The sequence below is a fragment of the Callorhinchus milii genome, unplaced genomic scaffold (genome assembly GCF_018977255.1).
Source record: "Callorhinchus milii isolate IMCB2004 unplaced genomic scaffold, IMCB_Cmil_1.0 Scaffold10, whole genome shotgun sequence".
Taxonomy (NCBI): Eukaryota; Metazoa; Chordata; class Chondrichthyes; order Chimaeriformes; family Callorhinchidae; genus Callorhinchus; species Callorhinchus milii.
The window spans coordinates 1,814,345-1,836,765 of record NW_024704751.1 but is presented as its reverse complement, the minus strand read 5'-3'; the positions used below and the strand labels follow the sequence as shown (position 1 = coordinate 1,836,765).

Genomic DNA, 22,421 nt, shown 5'->3' with positions numbered 1-22,421 from the left:
TCAGCACTGAAGCTTTTTTTAAAAAAAAACGCAATACTAAAATGCTGTGCTTCTGAAGTCATTCAGACCTTATACACCAATCAACAGGTTTACGTTTTAAAACAGAATCTGAACCATGAGTAGGTGCAAATCATTGAATCCGTTACAAATCATGTTTCACTTTATTCAACATTAAACATCGACTCTCGTGTTGCATCACTTCATCCGTACCCCTAAAACAGTTGAATTATAAAAGTGAACAAGTAGAGTGCAAATAGTTTGTCCATAAAATAAAATACTTCACAAAATAAGTAATCCTTATCTGAGGCTCATTTGTGACCTCTACCTTTAGTGATCGATCAGATACAGTGCTTTAAGCTTCAAACTGAATTACACGTTTGATTAAGTTTCTTTAGAACAATATCACTGACATTAATTACCTGGAATGTGTTGAATTGTACAAGGAAAAGTCCAACCCTAAAATAAATACATTTTATTCTCTATCCCACCCCAGCATTGGGAAATCAAAAGACAATAAAGGCAACGATGGTTTAAGTCCCAACTAGATTAGATTTTTGGGGGAAGATAATTACAGGTAATGTAATACAAATGCTAACGTGGATCTGGCTCTTCTCCCTGCAGGGAAGGAACTAGCCTTGAGACTGTATTTCATATGGGGAGACATTGGTTACGCAGATTAGTTACATTATGTCTGATTATTTCCCCGAAAATCATACTAAACACTTATGACCTTCAAAGTTCAACAGACTTGCAGATAGTGAGCTGTGTTTGGTACATCTCTGGTGAAATTATATAAATATGTTACAAAAGGAACTGAATGAAAGAATCCCCTTTATCTTGGACACTTCCAGTAATTACAAGGAGAGTCTGACGTGTCCTTTTTTATCCAGTTGAATTACTTCAAGGGTCTTGAGTGTTTTTATCTTGGCTTCAGTCACTTTCATATTCAGCTTGTTCATCTTTAACACACTTAGTGGAGTACTACAATAAAAAAAGAAATCATTACACCACAAGGCAGAAATCTAAACATGTTGAGTTTAGAACTTTTTTTTATACATGGATCTGGTTGTGCAAATGACTGATGATTAGAAGAGCTAAGCAGATAGAACTGATCAATATTTTGTAGAATACTAACCACAGGAATATCACCAGTTAAATCTCTTGTCCTCCCCATACTTGCAATGTTTGTTTTCTGTTTACCCAGGAGGGGAAAGGATCAAACGACCAGTAACAGAGAGATATAGAAATGTGTACCTGTACAGAGGGCATTCCCCATGAATCAACTCCATTAGACATTTTAAACCAACTTTACCAGTTTATATACCTTTCAGCGGGAAGGGGAGGAGAGTGTTTCTGGATAATAATAATCTTTGCATTTGATATAGCACCTTTCACATCGGGAGGACATCTTAAAAGTGCTTCACAGGATCTACTGTAAAATGTAGGGGCTATATGTTGGACAACGATCAAAGGCAGGAACGGTGATTGCTAACCAAGAAGCACTGGTTCATTCCCCCCTCCTGAACCCTCGTCCCAACTAACTCAACATAGATCAGGATTTGAAATCTAGTCTGTATAGAGTCTGTATAGCCGAGCAAGTAATGTTAATCCAAAATTACTGAGTCATTTGCTCACCAGTCTTTGTTCTTTTTGAAGTGGTCAAACAGCTGTCTATAAAACGTGTTCAGATCAGGCAGTTTAACAGTCAATCTTACATCCTGTGGTACAGACTTGAACATCTTCCCACTGATTGGTTCAAATTCGGGGCCTTCATCCGCTAAAATATATAAGGAAGAACCCATCAGTATAGTTAAAAAATTTCAGAAAGCTTAAAGTTCTCCAGGTTAAAATCTGTTTTGCAAGTAACATACCTGCGATCGGTTTTGTGGACTCTGCACAAGCATCCTATAAAACAATTTTTTATATGAATGATACATTGAAAATACAAAAAAACTGGCATATTTTAGTTTTCAAAACCTCATTACATTGTGAACGTTTCCACAGCCAGTTACAGTCCGGCTTCCACTTCAAATGCGGAAATAGGTTTTGTCTGCCAATTGCAGCAGTCTTTCTAAAATAAATAAAATATTGTGTTTGAACAGGGACTACTTGATACTGGAGAGATCAATACACAAGTCATTGTACATTTCACTGGTTTCGCTTTTGTTGACCTACTCTCAGTTCCTGGCTTCTGCTTAAGTAGTTGTTATAAAGCAAATACTATGTGCACATCAGCATTTGAACAATTTACATATTCAGTGTATCCCTCACATCCCTTCAGACAGAAGTGGGAGAAAGACAGTAAATTTAGAATGGAGTGTGACACATGCACTGTAACTCAAGTCATCTACAAGGGAAACCAAGGTCTAAACAAACACACACTTTTGGGAAGCAGTAATGAGGGACATACAGACCGAAAGAAAGGCCTTAGTCAAACCTTATATCATTTTTTCAGAAAGTGGGTAAAAAATAATCTTAATTTGTTCTGGGCAGTCAGCAATATAATCACCATTCCTATGACAAATGAATGAACTTACCCTAAACTACATCTTGAAGCACAAAATCCTGATACATATGGTTTCTTAGTAAATTATCTGTAGCTAGTTCGGAAATTCCACAATAAAACAAAGCATGTATTTGTCTAGATACTGTAACTGCAAGTTCTTCCAAGATAGGTTGTAGCTGAAAACGGCCAGTCTTAATTGGAAAAAAGTTGAAAACTTGCACAGTAAATCATCATAATTTTCTACATAGAAATCAAAGGAAGAATGGTTTTGTAGACTCTGCACAAGCATCCTATAAAATTTTTTTTATATGAATGATAAATTGAAAATACAAAAAAATTGACGTATTTTAAAAAAAGCACAACATACCTCGCTGGACTCACTCGGGCCTGCGTCAACTGAAACCTCAAATTTCAGAATGTTTTGAATAGCCGCCTGCTCCTCCTCAGTCAGTGGAGGAAACTGAGAAGCCAAAAAAATACAAATCGAGTACCAAATGTTAAATATTTTTTTATATATAACTCAATTAATAAAAGGTTTCAACAGCCATGTCTAAGTGGTGACGTAACCAGTTTTTCCACTGCCGGAGTCTATACCAGAGTCTACCACATCACTGTTAGGCACAAGGTACAGACGACCCCATTCAAAATGGCTTCTGCTGTACAAAGGGAAAAGCATCAAGGACTTTCCTCTACCCCAAATTACCATATATAATGTATGTAATTCACACCAGAGCGCAGCACTATAGCAAAAAGCAAAGCCACATTATGTAAGCAACCGTCTCTTCCATTCAGTTTCTCCCTTCATTAAAACTGTTGGGAGGAGCATTCAGCCAAGGATCAAACAATAACTTGAATTTATACAGCACCTTCCATATTCAAAATAAACATCCAAACGCTTGTAAAACCTTTTTTTAAAATAATGTGAATGTTATACAGACAGACACCACAGCTACTCTGGTGCCATAAAAAAAAACACGGGGAATAGACAAATTGAATTCAGAGATAAATTTGGATTCGGAGGGAAATACAAGATAGCTCAACCAGGAGAAATAACTTAATTAGTAACAATCAAAAAATGGAATAATGATCTGGAAGAAATAATGAATGAATGGTCAAGATGGATATTTGAAAGCCGTACCTTTAGGTCACTCTGTTCCTGTAACTTGTGCAAGACTTGCAGTGTGGTGGCAAGTTGTGAACGTATGAAATCCATCGATTCCCTTTGCTCTGCAGCAATCTGATCTGCTTCTGCAGACAAGTCGCGATAACGAGATTTTATTACCTTCGCTATTTCAAGCAGTTTTACTGGATTGTTCTAAAAAAATTACAAATTAATTTTGTCAAACTGTTGTATCAATACAGCAGCTGCAACACCTTAGGCTAAAATAAATGGTTAACTATTTCAATTAAATTAAAAATTAATCAAGTATACCCTACACACCAGTACTTTAACTCCTACAAATAGAGCTCATGTAAATGATTGATGTTTCTGCAGTTCATACATTTTAGATAAAAATAATAATAATAATCTTTGCATTTGATATAGCGCTTTTCACGTCGGGAGGACGTCCCAAAGCCCTTCACAGAACACACTGTAAAGTGAATTGACTGTATATTTGTGGGCGAACGCGGCAGCCAATTGCGCACAGCAATGTCCCACAAACAGTTGTAGATTGAAAATGACCAATTTATTATTGTTTTGTTTTGGAGGGATTATTATTAGGCTCTGTGTGGAGTAAGGAAACTTGCCCAAGGTTTCACCCTCTGCCTGGAATTGAACTCAGGTCTCTCGCTTGCAAAGCGAGTGCTCTAACCACTGAGCTACAGGACATTTCAGAATTATACTTACAAGTGAATGACAAATAATGGGCAAATGTGGACAAGTGTAGTTAATTCCAAATTACTTGTTTAAATAACAGACGAGTACTGCATGTCTGTGGTGCACAGAAATAAAGTAAAGCTACTCTGTTTAAACATCAAGAAAAAAGTTAACCAAACAACAATATTTTTTCAATAATGTGCAGTGTTCTGTACAATACCTTTGAAGATACGTTCTGGGGAAGAATTTTCACCAACTCAAACTCCAGTTTGTGCTCAATATAATCCAGGTCAGACTCTGCCTTCTGGAACTAAATGAGGAAGAAAAGCGATCACTCAGAAAGCAATTTTATTTTGTTGTTGTTGGCAAGATCACATTACTCATGAGTTCCTTATAGAATCATAGGATTATACAGCACAGAAGGAGGCCATTTGGCCCATCGTGTCTGTGACGGCTCTTTGAAAATAGCTATCCATTTCAGTCCCACTCCCCCGTTCTCTCCCCATAGCCCTGCAAACTTGTCCTCCCCAAATAATTATCTACTTCTCTCTTAAAAGTTGTTATCGAATCGACTTCCATCGCCCTTTCAGGCAATGCATTCCAGATCCCAACAACTCGCTGTGTAAAAAAATTTCTCCTCACCCCCCCCTCCATTTCTTTTAACAACTATTTTAAATCGGTGTCCTCAGGTTGTCCGCCAGTGGAAATAGTTTCTCCATGTTCACCCTATCGAATCCCCTCATACATTTGAAAACTTCAATTAAATCTCCTCTTAACCTCCTCTGCTCCAAGGAGAATAATCCTCGCTTCTCTAACCTCTCCTGATAACTGAAGTCTCTCATTCCTGGTACCATCCTGGTAAATCTCTTGCACTCTCTCCAAGGCCTTGACATCTTTCCTAAAGTGTGGTCCCCAGAACTGAACACAACAAAAAAAAATCTATTTATAGAGCACCTTTCACATCGGGAGGATGTCCCAAAGCGCTGAACAGTCAGGTGTCAGGGCCTGAGCCTGGGGGAGGGGTGGGGTAGGGGTGAGGGAAGGCAGAGAGGTGGGAGGGCGACCAAAGGCACTGTCGAAGAGAAGGGTCTTGAGACCGGCCTTGAAGGAAGCGAGGGAGGAAGCGAGGCGAGGGGACCGTGGGATGGAGTTCCAGAGTGTGGGGGCAAAAAGGCTGAAAGTCCGGCCACCGATGATAGGGCGGGTCGGACGGGAAACATGGAGCAGACCGGAGGCCCCTGAACAGAGGGAGCGGGCAGGTTGGTGGGGAGTCAGTAGGACAGAGAGGTAGGAGGGGGCAAGGACATGGATGGCCTTAAAGGTGAGGATGAGGATCTTGAATTCGATCCCCTGGGGGATGGGGAGCCAGTGGAGTCGGGCGAGGGTGGGAGTGATGGGGTCACGGAGCCTGGTGCGCGAGAGTACACGAGCTGCAGAGTTTTGGATGATCTGCAGTTTGTAAAGGGAAGAGTTGGGAAGACCGATGAGGAGGGCGTTCCTGTAATCGAGCCTTGATGTGACGAATGCGTGGGTGAGGGTTTGGGGGCCTGAGGGGTGAGGCAGTGGCGGGGTCTGGCAATGTTGCGGAGGTGGTGGTAGGCAGTGCCGGTCATGGTGCGGATGTGGGGGAGAAAGGACAGTTCAGGGTCAAACGAGATACCCGGGTTCCTGACCGGCTTAGTGAGGTTGAGTGTGCGGCCGTGGAGGCTGATGCTGCCGGCGCCTGAGTCTCTCGCTGAGGCCTAACCAGTATTTTGTAAAGGTTCATCATAACTTCCTGACTTTTGTATTCTATGGTCCTATTTATAAAGCCCAGTATCCTGTACGCTTTTTTAACAGCTTTATCTCCCTGTCCGGCCACCTTCAAATATTTACTTGTATGACCCCCAGGTCTCTCTGCCCCTTCACCCCCTTAAAGATTGTACCATCGGCTTATATGGCCTCTCCTCATTCTTCCTCACAAAATGCTTCACTTCACATTTCTCCACATTAAACTTCATCTGCCCCGTGTCGGCCCACGTTACCAGTCTGTCTATGTCCTCTTGCAGTCTGCTGCTATCCTCCTCACTGATTACTCCTTTTCCTTGCTTAGTAACACCTTCCTTGTTCAAGTATAGACGCAGTAGAACTCTTGCCTGTTCTGAACTCACAGCAGAACTCGTGCCTATCTGCAATACAGTCGTTTGTCACTTAAGTGACCAAGAGGAGAACGTACTTGCCTACAGTACAACAATTTACAACTCATTATGCTTTGCAGTTCCAATAGGCTGCAACGTCCTGGTCACGTATCTGTTAAGAAACCATGAACACCAGTTCAAGTCAAGCAGTCACTACACACAGGAAGAGTAAGAAAAAAACAACACAACCTTGGTCTTTTAATCACTCAACCAAAAGCAAACATTCATTGAACAAAGCTCAGCCTTAATATCGAGTCCGGAAATAACATCTCTATGTCCATGACCTCACTGCACTTCCCTCCCGACTGAAGGCAGATGTGCTAAGGTAAAAATGGAAGAGGAAAGATAAACAAGTGCTGGATAGTACTGGTGCAGCAAAACAGAATTCTGTGATCACTATAAGAATAAATAGGTTATGCTCACTCTACACTAAAACTTCACGAGATAAAACCCTCACCCAACATTTAAAAATAAAACACCTTCAGAATAATTTCTTCATTCATGCAAATATATCTTCAGCCACCTCCGCTCACAAGCTCTTACCTGCATGAAACAGAATAGCCAGAATCTGAATGAAAAGACAACCTTCCCCATTCCCAATTACACAGGGTATTAAACACTGGTTTCACATTTTCAGCAGTTTATGCAACAGAAATCGCCTTGCTTATTCTGCAGAACATCCACGATTGGGCACACAAATTAGCGCAAAGAAAAATCCAGTGGGGCACATGCACAACATTCCACACATGTACACGAGGCTACGAGAGAAGCAATTTAGTTGCATTGCACCACTGAGCCAACAGCGTGTAACCTCGTAACCCTGCGTAAAGGCGTGGCCTGGATACTTTATACAGATATTGCGAGTCCTGATGATTACTTTTATACAGTGGAGGGTTTGGTCAAAAGGAAAAAAAGAGGATGTCCAATCAAAAGGATGTCCAATTATCTGCACTGTTTCCTTACCCATAATGGGGCAGCCCTTTAAGTGCAGATGATTGGGTCTAGAATATACTGCCCACAGTGCTGAAACTGCCCTGATCAAGGTCACAGATGATAATTCTCTCCGACATCACCAGGGCTCTTTCTCCTCATCCGTTCTTTTTTTGTCCTCACCTTTAATTCCCTCCATGGTCCTGCCGCACCGTACTCAGCCTAAAACCCAACCTCTCCCTCCACTTTGCAGGCACTGGCCTACTTCACGTCCCTTGGCCACCATTCTGCCTCCACTCTCTGGAACTTCATCCGAGCGTCTCTTCGCCTCGCCCCTTCCAAGGTCCTTCTCAAGACCCTTCCTGAATACAACCCCCAGCTCAGGTGCAACCCCTCAGCTGTCCAGCGCTTTCGGACATCCTCCTAATGCGACAGGCGTTATATTAACTGCAATTTGTTGTTATCGTTGAAAGCAGCATCACGACATGTTAGCACCTGACAGCCTTACATTCTTGAACATAGGAGTCTCAGATACCCAATGCCCTGAGAGAATTCACAGAACCACAAATATTTGAGTAATCTATTCTTACACAACTGTCATACTGAGTGCCCTCAGGAATATTTTGCTCCAAAAGTTCTGTTCAACACCTGGTTGCTGGCGCAACAATTCAACAGCCTATTCCCAAGTGTGGAGCTCCAACATCAAATGCAGATAATGCTCCTCAAAGGAATTTAAGTTTATTTTTCATTGGAGAATAGGGAAAGGAATACCAGTATATCATTTTCCTGTGTCTAAATATTTAAACCCTCCTTCTCTCCCCCCTCCCCATTAGCTCTCTATTTTGCAGTCACTTTCGGAAACCAAGTCCTGCCAACAAGGAATGTTATTTTACTTTCCGCTTTCCTTTTGGAATTTACAGGAAATAGGTTTGTAGATCGTCGCAGTTTATGTGCAGAATTATGGGGCCCTCACCTACCCCACAAAGGTGTAAATAAACCAAGTACTCGTTTGCTTGACATAACAATTTATTTCCCTCACCCTTTCATGTGAAATTTTAAAAGCTTTGCAATATTTACCCTTTGGATTACATAGTTAAAAATGTATATATTTGAAGGGCTTCTAATATTCAGGAGTAGGTGGGCACCTGTACATTTTCCAATTCTGCCCTTTTCACTGGCATAACCGGTTTCCGAAAGAGACACACTTGCCCACGGGCCCCTATCCCTGAAACGAGTTCCAAAGTGAAGGTCTAACAGCCAACGGAGCCTATTAATTATATGGGAAACTGTACACATTATCCGTGCTGCTCTGCCTGTTTGAGAATACTGAGATAGAAATACTGAAAGGGGCTTGGGGAAATCTGCATAAAATCAAGCAATCACCTTGAATATTTTGCAGAGTTTGGAAAAGCTACAATTATTTGCTCGACAAATTAAAGGTTTTGTTAGGCTGCCTGAATAGAGCCATGGTGTGTACAGGCTGTCTCCTGGCCTTCAACTCATGCTTACTGAAGAGCAAGATGGGAGCAAATATATTTGAAAGCAAAAGACATTCCGCTATCATTTGTACTCTGCTATTCGAGGAAGAAATTAAACAAGAAGCTGCAAACAATGCATTACTCCCAATGCATCGCTGTGCAAGTTGACGTGCTGGTGGAACTGCTCAGATGGATCCAATAATAATATTAATCCTTGCATTTAATATAGCGCCTTATCACGTCTTTGAGATGTCTTAAGGCGCTTCACAGAATATACTGTAAAGTTAATTATTTGGGGGGAACAACATGGCAGCCAATTGCACACAGCAGCCTCCCACAAACAGTCATGGATTGAATGATCAAATTATTATTTTCTTTTGCCCAGTGCTCAGAAACACAGCTCAGAGACCCTCTTGAAACAGTGCGGCATCACTTGAACGAGGCTGATTACATTGCGGTCTGATCACACTTTCCCTGTTCAACGGCCTGGAACCAAGCCTGGGAGAGCAGAGGTATATGCCGGGTATGCCCAGATGGATGGGGAGTTTTGCAGTTGCAGCCTCTGGCTGTCATCATCAGTGAGATCCTCACACTGAGGTGGAAGGTTCTTCAACCTACAAACTGGAGGAATCTGGGGGATGAGTAGCAGATGTCCATCTCGATGTAAGAGAGCTACTTGCTATACTTTACCATTATTGACTCAGGTCTTTGCTATGAAGAATTGCATCTTTAGTCACCACCCTCCTATTCCCGAATTTCCCACCGAGTCAGTTTCTATGAAGCACTTTGAGACGTGATTCTATATGAAGGTACTATACAAATGCTAGTTGTCATTATAGCATCAAACAATTTTCTAAATGGGACAAGCTGGCCTCAACCACCGTTCCTGGTAACCTCTTCCAGCTGCTAATTACCCTCCATGAAAAGAGATACCGCCTCATGACTGTTTTGACATTGCCCTTTGCCATCCTGAGCTTGTGCCCTTTTCCTGGCACCATTGGCATATCTGAAAGATTTGTTCCAAATCATTTATCACTTACACTTGAAAATATTCTTGACAAATCGTATTACAACAGTAGGTCCCTGCAGTGTTAACGCCTTCTTTGGCCCCTCGTAACTTCTTGATCAAAGCAGAAAGTTTGCACAGGCAGCTTTTAAATGCAAGTCCCGTTCAATTTGTGGATCAGTAACTTTGGTTCGCTCATTGTACCTGAGCCCTAAATTTCAAATTCTGCATAAAAAGTATGGCACAGATGCCCTAATACAGTAGGCTATCATGATTCATGATGAAGTTTCCATTTACAAGAAATGACAAGTAAAAAGGTGAGATTTTGCCCCATAAACAGGAAAGCACAGTACAGCAGTGTACTTCACACATTTATTATTAACTATTAATTTTAACGATTCCTGTGCCCCAGGCATCAACAAACTGGGTCACACTACTGAAATTTAGATCTTCATAATGTTGTGACATGTAACCAGAAACGTCACTGTCCTTCAATAACATGAAGCTATTTGTGTGCAGATCAAAAGAAGGGCACAATGCAAGGAATAAATTATTCAGTCACTTTCAATAATTGAAAAATGCATCAGAAGCCCAAATATGCCCTTGTTTAGGACTGGTGCAACTCTCATTTGCAATTTAAAACCAGTTTCTCTATAAACAATGCATATATCACGCTACAAAGCAAAAGCCCTTCTCACTTTGCTGCTCTTAAATAAGTTAGAGCAAGGGCACGGCAATCGTTCTGTATTGCTTGAAAAATGACAAAGCTTTTGTAATAAAACGGAGACAATCATTTCAAGTGAAGCTCCCCGCCTCAAATAAAATCCCTCCAAATATTCTGTAGTAAAAAAAAGTCTAGTTCACATTCCTCACTATTCTGCTGGAAGTAAGCTGGGTTGAATGTCAAGAGATAAAGTCTAGGTCTTCCACGACAAGTGAATGCATTCACCCATTGGTAATTGATTTCGAAAATAATAATAATCCTTGCATTTGATATTGCCGCTTATCACACTGTTGAGACATGGTAAGGCACTTCACAGAATATAAAGTGGATTGACTGTGTATTTTATGGGCGAAACCAGCAGCCAATTGGGCACAAATATTCAGTACCTGACATTTCATATCTCCCGATTTACCTCCACCCCATCATGTCTTGATGGAAAAGTTACGCTTTCCATTCATTGACCGGTTGTCACCAAACTGTTGAAGTTCCCAAGCACTGAAACCCTATAAGCAATATTGCACTACTCACAGCCATCTACAAAGCAGAGGCAATATCGATAGGGTCCCAGTACTTGAGTGTCAAAAGTCACAGTCGCCTTTTCAAATCAAGAAAACATTAAAACTGGAGAAAAAATGCTGACAAAATAGAAAATCTCTCAAGAGAAATTTACATTTCAGAAAAATGTTACAACCCATCAGTCTAACGGACCGAGTACAATATAAATGTTTGTACATTATAATTTATATATGAACCATTTCCATTTAAAAGGAATTTTCTTACATGTTAAAAATTTGGTCAGGTGATAGATTTTGTGACAGCAAGTTAAACAGTATAATTGCACTAAGCAGGATATTATTATTTCAAAGGCTTTTAAAATGTGTTCAGTTATTACACAGTTTAAAGAAGTTTCCATTAATATTAAAACTAGAAGTACCGTAGTAACACAATATGTTGTAACTTTGGCACATACGGATTCACAATTATTTTTGTCCCTCCAAATCTACCAATACTAGTTTGAAATTGCAGTCATGTCTGTTGCTCCAATAGGACAATTTCAGGTAAATAGTCAGCTTTCAATTACAAGGGATCGGGTGCTTTACAGCACTCTTGCATACTTGGGATTGGAACAGTCCTTCACCGCAACCAACACAAATATAGTGTAATGTGAACAAATCCTGAATGCTATTTTAAAAAAACACGGTTAGCCACCAGTCTTTTATTACACCATCATATGAAATATGGTCAAATTACAACGCTACACATCTACAAGACATTTTCAAAAGACAGCCCAGGTTTCGCTCTTCCCAGGTCAGGAACAGTCACAGAGAGTCTGGCTAAATCACAGCAATAAAACAGTTTAATGCAGAAAAGTGACATTTTTTTGTACAACTCCCAAATCAGGAATTTTTGTTTTTTGGACGGTGACCCATCAACCTATGTCCTTTTGCAGTAGCATTGCACTGCTCCCATTTCACAGCAAAGTACAACACCAAAAGGACACAGGAGAATGGAAATGCATTAAAAGATTAGAACACAATAGTTAATGAGCTAAAACATCAGCACCAGCTCTGAATGCAACATCTTTCTCATTCCTAAATATTCACGTCATAAATGATTTCCAGGGCACATTTTATAATCATTCAATTGATGCATTTATTCATTTATTCTTCGGATAGGTTTTTCGAATTTTACATCACATTTAGATTACGCCACAGTGCTGGTAAATCAAACAGCTGCTGAAAAATACCCCATTTCTGATCCTATCCATTGAGTACTCCAAACACGGGGCAAGGAAATTATTTCTAGCCAGGGATATCCACACAAATACAAGGTTTCATTCACCCATGCAACATATGCTGGTTGATGCAAAACAAGAAACAAAAAGAAACTATAATACGTCATCGATTTGAACAATCGTGAAGGAAGTCAGAATACCCTCCATTCCATTATGAAAGAGTTTTTGTTAACAGTAGATTATAGGTGAAAATATATAGCAGTCCATCAAATGGGAGCATTGAAATCTGAATTTCTCCTACAAATTGTTGAGAATACTTGATCTAAATTCACGTCCCAAAATGTTGGTGCAAATTGTTGATACTAGAAGCAAACTAACTTCTAAGCTACTGACTCAAAGAGATGCTAATGTGAACGTTTCACACTGAAACGTTTTAAAAATTTAAGTTAACAACAGACAAAAACATTTCCTCTTGCCAGCCTTTCAGGGTCAATTTTTTTTTAAAAAAGGCCATCGGTACATTTCCTATCATTCACAGCACAAGCATCCGTTCTGAAAAAAAACATGACAAAACTGCAAAGAACTGAAATAGAATGCACAAGTAATAAATAGAGGAGCAAGAGACTGTTCTTATACAAGAAATACAACTGCATGTTCTTGTCATTGTGGTAACAAACCCAATCCAACTGCAGGCTTTTCAACTGGTCACTAGATTTGTGCAGAATCCACTGTGTTGATCAGCATTAGGTTCTCACACTCCCAATACAGATCAGTTCATCTATTAGTGAACTTGTTGCTGCACAACACCACCATTTGTGAACAACTGCAATGTTGTTTGGGATGTTATGGATCCCCAACCACAGGCTCTACTGTCAATCTCAATTTTTAAGGGAAGAGTTAACATTTTTCTTTACACGGAAAATTCAAACGAATGAAGTCTCATCAAAAAGCCAGTGTGGCAGCAATGGCCTAATCTATAAAGAATGCACTTCCCATTTCGAACTCAACATTCATCGCACAACAGGAGAGAGAATATAATTACTTCGGATCTTCTGCATGGAAACGGGGAATAGACTAGAAATGGCACATAAGCATTACATAAATGGTTTGCACATATTAAAACACTTATTGAACTATATAAACCTACAATTTCCAGATATATCCAGAGTACATACTGAAATCATTCACCAATACAGATGCCACGTTACGTCATTCCCACTGGAATCCCTGGTTACAGGGCATTCACCAGATGGTGTCTTTACTGCAGCTGTTTCTATTGAATGTAGGGCTACAGTAAGAGACACAAACAATGGTGTGCAGTGAGCAACAATGGCACCATTAAACTGAACTGTAAAAAAAATCAGTGAATTAATAAATATCTAACTGCAATCGTAGAAAACAGTAAGTGTACCGACACAATTCATCGTGAATTATTATGGTCTCTGGTTCACCAGGAGGTCCCAGTATCAGGTAGTCATTTGGCAAGGTACGGAGAAACAAAAAAGAAAGTTACGTATCCTCACTCACACACGTCTAAATGGATTTGAGCAGGGCAGTGGATCAAAACACAATGGTTTTTTTTAAATCTAAAGACCCATTAAACCTGTACATTTCAAATGAATACCACAAATCTAAAGAAAAAGTGCAACACTTACATGGGCCAATTTAAAAAGATGTGTGTGGTGTGCGTGTGTGTATACTGCAAAACACCATGTTATAATACAACGAAAAGTTGAACTCGCCTACGTGGAAATCAAATTTTCNAAAAATCTGCATTAAAAATACACATGTAATTAGAAAAATTACTTACATGTACAACAAAAAGAACCTGGACCTCTAATTCACAAGATATCACACTGATATGCAAAGTCACCGTAGCTAATCCGGAAGAAATATTTTAATACAAGATGACATATAGACATACACCGCACACAGTGGTCTTATATATAGTAGTGGTCTTTAGTTTGGAAAGAAGCGAATATTAATCCAGCTTGATAAACTATTTTTCACACCAACCTACAAAATTCAGTTACTGTACATTGCAATGAATCCTGTGAAATGCTTTGAGATGTCCTCCCTAAGTGAAAAGTCCTTAGCCAAAATGCAAGGATTATTATTTACAATACAAAACTACATTTGTATAGCGTCTTTCACATCGGGAGGACATCCCAAGGGTCTGGACAGTCAGGCATTTGGATCTTTCTAACCTATTTATAACCTATTGTGCACAAATTTACCAAATGGACACTAGACAAGTCAGGGTGACTTAATCAGCACTATTTTTAACAATGCTGAATTCAATTATTTTCACAAACACTTCAATATTTTTGTACGTGATGTTATGCATTCTCTCCAATGGCGATCTGAGCAACCTCCAGATGCTTTGACAATACTATTGCACTGCTAGCTGTGAAACACAGTAGTGCAATAAAGTCAGAGCGTCTGTCAGCAGCTGGTCAGGCAAAGCTTCATAGTTCTTTTGAAATCTCAAATGACTTTTTTAAAAAAAAAATATTTTTTACGCTTTATTCATTGTCAAAGTTCTCAATAAATCCAGTAGAATCCTCGTTTTTTTAAAAAAATAAAAGCAAAATGAAATACTGCTACCCCAGGTTTAATGCTGGCTAATCTCCGATCATCAGACAATTCTTTATAACAATGTCATTTTTAATGTGTAAAAAAAAAGGCAAATCCTGCAGATGCTGGAAATCTGAAATAGCAACAGAAGTTGCTGGGGACACTCAGCAGGTCAGGCAACACCTATGGAGAGAGGAAAGTGAGTTAACATTTCAGGTCGATGAGTATTCCACTCTCCAACCAGTAGGTGACTACTTGTAGCAGAGTGGAAATATTCTGATGAAAGGTCATCGACCTGAAACGTTAACTCACTTTCTTCTCTCTATAGATGCTGCCTGACCTGCTGAGTGTTCCCAGCCACTTCTGTTTTTTTTAGAAGAACATGGACAGTATTTGGAGTGGGACAAATGGAACGAAAATAAACCATTTTCCACTAAACAGAGCACAGGAATACATTAGTGATCAATTTGCATATTATGGTCATTCCCCCCAAAATCACATATTATAGTGGGCATCCTAGATAGGAACCCATCCAAATCTGAATCCCCTGATATAGTTCAATACACCCCACATTCAAATCCTGTTATTTATAATATAGCTTTAGAACATTACTGTACCAGCCACTATCAACTACTCTGTGCAATGGCAACTCATTGGGGCGGGAGTGGGGTGGTATTTAAAATTACCTTGTTTTCCAAAAGAAATTCTAGAACCACTTTAGAGTGCAAACGTCCAAGTATCGCTAATTCGACATTGTCACCACGACTGTTATATCCTTTAGCAACTTCAGCTTTTACTTCAGTCTTAAGAGAAAGTTCAATGGGGGAATTATGATGATATGAACATCAAGATAGTTATATTCCATGGTTGAATGAAATGGGATATGAGCAAATTCAGCAATATGCCAAATTCCTACTGTGCTAATTGTTCACAAATTCCTACTGTGCTAATTGTTCACAGAAGGGGACATAAATTACATCAGTATAAGTTCTGATATGGTCTGGACTCACTTGCACTTCAATATTGAACTTTATTTGTTGAGTTATCAAAAAAAATTCATTACCCCCCACCCCGCCTTCATGCCCATCTCTAAAATACACTGCAAGTCGGCACATACTGGTTGGAGTGTGTAGTGCAGGTGGCTTCAGAGCTGAACCTTTCACCTCTGAAAAAGATATGAATGTGGGACTGACAGGATCAAATTTTCTGTAATAGCTGTAAGGGTCCAATATCAAAGCCTTGGCATTTCACAGGCTCACACTCATCCTGCTGGATTGCAGGATTGCGGTGTTAGCCTAAAGCCAGATTACCTGTCTAGTGATTGACGACAGTGATTACCCTTTCTACAAAACATGTTTCCCTCGACATTGAAAAACACAACGTACACTACAAACATAATGCTCAGGAGCCGCAGTAGCAGCAAAAGTACATAACAGTGTAGCTGCTGTACATTTTACTTACATGACATTTGTTAGAGCATTCAACTATATCAGTCGGTTTTCGCAGTTTCATATATTAGAATATCTGTGTCACACATCAGGAATGGGCAGTTTTGTAGATAAAATAAAAACTTTTTTTTTTACAAATCCAAACCACCCAAGTGCATTGAATCAAGGATTATTTTCATCATTATTATCTAATAATAAGTTCTCTGCTGCCAGAGCAGGATAAACTGTTACAGGACTACAATTGGTCTAAAATTATAAATCATATGAGACTACCTACAGTTAGGTTCTTGGATTGGGTTTCAACAACAAATTGTATTTATATAGCACTTTTCACATTTGGAGGATGTGACAAGGCGTTTGCACTCAAGCTGGAGTCAAAGGGGGAGGAGAGCAAGAGGTGGGAGGATGACCGAAGGTCAATGAGGAAGGGCTTAAGTGAGCCTTGAAGGACAAAAGGGAGGGGGCGAGGTGGATGAGTTCCAGAAAGGCCGAAGGCTCAACCGTCGATGGTAGATGGGGCAGGGCAGGGACGTGCAGCAGGCCAGTGCCCGCTGAGCGGAGAGGTTGGTAACATTTTAAGTAGGTCGCAGCGATAGGAAGGAACGAGACCATGAGGTCTTTAAAAGTGAGGATCTTAAACTCGATCCTCTAGGAATCACAGTCAATATCTAGCAAAAACAAAAATGCATGAACTTATTCCTTCAGCCAATTCAGAAGTTAGTTTAACCTCTACAGCTGAGAAGATCAGGGAGGCAACTCACATATGTGCATTTGGCCTAGTAAGAAGTGATCCTTAAGATAATCATGCCTCTGTTCAAAACCTCACAGCTGAAACTCAGAGGAGATTGGATCTGCCTCCACTGTCAGGTAGCTCACTGTATTGCAAGAAATGACCACTTCCAATTAGAAGAAAAAAGGTGAACAAAGAGGGGAAAACATGATGGATTAGTAAAAAGGAGGAACTATAATGTATTATAAAATATGCATGTGTATTCACAATTTCAAACCAATCAATTTGTTTAGCTTTGACACTGATTCTACTTAACATATCTTTATGCCTGCACAATCAATAAAATAACAATTGTGGAGTCCTGTAGCTCAGTGGTTAGAGCACTCGCTTTGCAAGTGAGAGACCTGAGTTCAATTCCAGGCAGAGGGCGAAACCTTGGGCAAGTTTCCTTACTCCACACAGAGCCTAATAATAATCCCTCCAAAACCAAAAACAATAATAAATTGGTCATTTTCAATCTACGACTGTTTGTGGGACATTGCTGTGCGCAATTGGCTGCCGCGTTCGCTCACAAATATACAGTCAATTCACTTTACAGTGTGTTCTGTGAAGCGCTTTGGGACGTCCTCCCGACGTGAAAAGTGCTATATCAAATGCAAGGATTATTATTATTATTATTATCTAGTTGAGCTGCCCCAATCATTTTACATTTACAGTTTGTTTGATCTATGTTAATACATGCTAGACCTACAGATATACGCTGCAAATAAAGTGAAACCATACCTTTCCTCATGAGGGATGTCAAGATGTGCTGAATATTCCCATTAATGGTAGGCAAACCTAGATTCCTAAACCAACTAGGCAGTGATACTGGATGCCATCACCAAGTTGATGCTTTAATTAAGACAAATTGGACTATTTGTCAACAAACCTATAAATAAATAAATGACCGATGTTCTGCGATGGAGCATTGGATAAATATACAGCATGTTGCCAAAGCACAAAAATTAGCTACAGCTCACTACTATCCCCAAATAATTTTCCATGTTCTCCCCTCACAATTTCAGTGATTATTTTCAATATTCAAAAAAACACTGCTGTATCAAACGTAATTTTCTCACAGCTCTCAATTGTTCATGTACAGATGACAGGTTCCTTAGCTCTCCTCACGTTTGCTATTTAACACACTCGGGATCCATATCTTAAAAAGGAGAGGGATTTTTATAGGTTTGCTATTTTTTAATTGTTAAGTCACAATTTTTGCTAACCAAATAGTCCCTAGCAGAAAATTTTAAATTCATCTCAGTCAAATTACTCAAACTTACCCAAAATAAGATTTTAAGTTTCAAAGGAAAAGTTAGCCATGAATGTCACACTTGAAACAAATTGATTTAGTCGCCGGCCAATGCCCTTTTAATATTGCACTGCTTTTTTCTGTTATCACTAGTAGTACAACATAAAAAGGGCAGTGGACGAGCGGACAAAAGGACATCCAGAGGTCGGTAAGGCATTTCCAACAGGCATCAATCACCAACAGAAGAGGTAAAAAGTCCACGAGGTTCAGTCTGGTATGGCCCTTGAAGATCCAGGAGAGTCACAATCTTCACACCAAACCCCCCCACCCCCACCAACCCAAATCACCCCTCATTCCAGTTATGCATATTTTTCTACTGAGGAATCCAGTAGTGTTACCATTCAAGAATTCTTCACATCGCTCGGTCACAACACTACAGATTTTCCAATATTGAAATAAAATGTTTAAATTGCACACACTAAAAATGGACTTTTTAAAAAAATACAAATGTGAGCTTCCAGCACATAAAATCACCAAAACTAAACAACTGAAACTCAAAATCTCACAGAATGCAAAACAGAAAATCTGAAAAACAAGCATGCAAGAAACAGCTCACGCGTGCTCAGAGATCATTTGAAACTAAAATCCTCGATCAACTTGAAAGGCAAGTATCTGGAATCCTTGCAGGATGTACTGATTTGGGTAACTGTGGTATAGTATCAAAAAACAGACAAAAAATTGGTAATGTAAATAAAGAAATCGGTGCACGTTACACATTTGTACCAAACTTTTCAATATATATTGAAGGAGCTAATATATTAAGTTGCCTTCACAGAAGCTGGCATGCAAATGCGATTATGGTACCTGTCAACACTGAAAATGAGACCTCTTATTCCTGCAGGGAATTCTAAAACAGTTCCCAAAAAAGGACTCCTTTCCAGAGATTTGCTTTTTAATTAAAAAAAAATCAGATTTTCTATTTCACTTTTGAAGGGGTTGACTTACTCCTCCCCTCCCTGTGGTACAACCCAAAGGATCTCCCTCTGTATCTCACCAAATTAACCACTCTTCCTGGACAGTGAGTATTAGTAGCTGTTTAACTGCAGGGGCATCATAGCCAAACTCATTCACTACTATATTCACACGTGCACCTCCCGCTGGGGAGCTGGATAACAATCAGCATTATGATCTTCTCCAATGCCGAGGTCAATAAGGTATGTGTGCAACAAAGAGCAGGATGAACCAGTCGTTTATACACCAGGCCATCAAGCAAACACTTTCTTGGGCTGTACATCTTTACGCTCTAAGCCAAATGCTACCTTGAAAAGATAAATACAAGAGATAACTTCATTGTTTAATACAGTATGGATAAATGACAGTGGCGACAGCCATCAAATAAAACTGGCAGTTCAATCTGAACTCAAGTGGATAGTTTACTAAATGTTTGTTATGCATCTATGGAATCCAGGGTTCCGCCCTTGAATAAAAAGTTGCCTGGGGCCTCACTGGGCTTTTTCTAATTACATCGTCAAGAAGCAATTCTTTTTTAAAAAAAAACAAATAAATCCACCAGGTTTTCTCCTGAAGGTTCTGAACTCCTGCGTATACATTCAGAAGACTTTTTTTTTCAAATTCATCAGCAAGGTGACCAGTCTGATATAATGGCAACAAAGGCCCAAGGCACCATTTCCATTGGTATTGTGGCAGCATCTTACATTTGCACATTTGCCTATTACCATAGATGCCATCCTGGCCCTCCCTCCCATTTCAGTATAAGAAGGACCCGGGGGGAAAAAAAAGTTGTGTTGCAAAATTCAACAGATCACAGTGAAAAATGCTTCCGATGTATGCGCGCGCACACACACACGCGGGGAGCCATATACTGGATATGTGCTTGGGTGGAATATTTGGGATAACACCAAGAGGAACGATGACAACTCTGGCTGACAGCATTCTCTAAAAAGGCGGGTTGGTTTGTTTGCGCGCCTCGGGGACAGGGCGAGAACCAACTCCATGCCAACACCTTGATTTTAAGGTTTTGCTTTATTTCCTTATTATGGCTTCTCAAGCTCTTGATCCAGGAACATTTCATTTGGAGCAACCAGAGGACAGGAGTCCCGCACCATCTCGACTCCAATACGTAGGTGTATACACATATATATATAAACGAAAGCCACAATTGAACCTGTTTTTTAGCATTTTTTTTCATACCAGATCAGATCAGATCAGGACAAAAAAAAGGGAGAGACGAGAAACACTGGAAATGGATGGATAAAGAGATAAATGGTTGATAAAGAGATGGGGAGGGATGGGGGGGGATGGGATAAAAGCGGTTTTCAGTCACGTACACCCCCCCCCCAAAAAAAAAAGAAATAAATATTACACCGTCTGGATCCGGAACAACCTGGTAAATAAATCGCCTCAGTTTGGTGAACGTGATTTTTTTTTTAAAAAAAACACACCCCGAAGCAAAGGCGAGAAAGATGGCAGTCAACACGACGGGGTCCAGTAAATAAAAAGCAATCCCTAGCGGTCGGTCCCGGGGGGGTGGGGGTGGGGTGGAGGGGGGGAGAGCAAGTTGAGCGAAGCGTTTCCACACGAGAGGGGTGGGGAGTGGATGCGGTGGTGGGGAGGGACGGACGGACCGGGGAAGAAGGGAAAAAGAAGCCATCGACGTGATCTGAAAAGGCGCCTCTGGGGGACAATGCTGCCGGGTTGGGGTGGGGGCGGTTGGGGGTGGGGGGGGCGGTTTCACGCCCAATTTGGGCGTGTCGGTGTCGTGCTTGTGCGTGAAACAAACGGCTTCGGCCGGGCGGGCGCTTCATTTTTCTATATAAAAAAAACTGCAAAACGTCTCTCTCTCTCTCCCTCCCCCCCTCCTTCCTCCCCCTTTTAAGATTTTTTCTGACACGGTGTTTCTTTACAAAAAAAAAGCACTAACCTAAACTGGTCACTGCGCCGGTATATATATATATATATACACACACACACTGTGTGGATATGAGAGGAGACGACGCGGACTATTGGGCTACTGTTGGGTCGGCTTTGGGCTATGTACTCCGATGTTCCGGCCGCCCCGGGGCCGGAGCAGCAGGCGCGTCACCGGCGCGCACGCGCAGTCGCTCGCGAATCTGTCAAACGGCCCCGCTCGAGCAGCTGCCGTTACTCTACCACAGCTCGCGCGGCGCGGAGAGGCGAGGGCGCGAGAGGAAAGGGCGGGAGGGGGGGGGAGAGGGCGCGCGAGGGCGAGAGAGCAGCACATGAGGGGCAATGATAACACACGCGGTTAACGAGGCCGATGCATCCAGTTGATCTCTCTCTCTCGCGCGCGCGCGCGATCGCCTTACGGCTCCGGTGTCAAAATTTAAAGGTTTTTCTCTTCTCCCCCCTCCCCCCTCCCCTCGCTTTACAGCGGGTGTAAAAAGATAAGTCGAGTCACAACCCCCCACCCACCCCGCGGAAAACACTGCTCCCGCCATTTTCGCACCCAATTACCCGGATGCAAATCAGTACCAGGAGGGGCGGGAGGGAGAGAGAGAGAGAGAGAGAGGGCTTTCAAACAAATTAAAGTTTTAACGGGAAAAAAATACCGAGGGGCGGCACGTAGATTTTTTTTAACTTTTTTTTCGCGTCCGCGAGCTTTTACTCCGCCCAATGCAATAGGTTTGCCTCGGCCAGAGGAGGTTTTGAACATTGAACAAAATTAAGAAAACCCTCTCTTACCATCGCTTCCAGCTTGTTGACCGCGGTCTCCATATTGAATAGTTTACATTCCAAAGGCGAACCGACGGAGCGCCTCCCGAGTGGGATGGAACGAGGCGTTTCATTGGCCAGCTGTTGGCCAGACCCTGCGTTTCGATTGGGCCGAAGAGCAGGCGCCGCTTTGATTGGACCGCCGCTCATCCACAGCGGCCTTCCGATAGGACGGCTTCCGTTTGAGAGGCGCGTTGTGATTGGGCGACGGCAAATGCGCTGGGTTGTTTGATTGGCTGAGTGG

At 41.0% G+C, this 22,421-nt stretch overlaps 1 protein-coding gene across 1 annotated transcript; it reads right to left on the bottom strand.

Moving 5' to 3' along the window:
* Window positions 1–138: 138 nt before the first annotated feature.
* On the bottom strand, window positions 139–22,204 carry ska2 (spindle and kinetochore associated complex subunit 2). The gene is made up of 7 exons (XM_007906185.1): window positions 22,148–22,204; window positions 4,546–4,635; window positions 3,645–3,821; window positions 2,874–2,966; window positions 1,872–1,905; window positions 1,636–1,777; window positions 139–981 (listed from the first exon to the last, which is right to left on the bottom strand). Exons 1-7 carry the CDS (start codon window positions 22,178–22,180, stop codon window positions 855–857), a joined length of 696 nt encoding a protein of 231 aa, XP_007904376.1. The 5' UTR covers window positions 22,181–22,204; the 3' UTR covers window positions 139–854.
* Window positions 22,205–22,421: the final 217 nt, after the last annotated feature.

Coding starts and splice junctions, on each gene's coding strand:
- ska2 (XM_007906185.1), bottom strand. CDS start 22,180: ATGGAGACCGCGGTCAACAAGCTGGAAGCGATG. Junction 2,967..3,644: donor AGGAACAGAGTGACCTAAAG/GTACGGCTTTCA, acceptor TTGGCTTCTCAG/TTTCCTCCACTGACTGAGGA. Junction 1,778..1,871: donor GTCCACAAAACCGATCGCAG/GTATGTTACTTG, acceptor TATATATTTTAG/CGGATGAAGGCCCCGAATTT.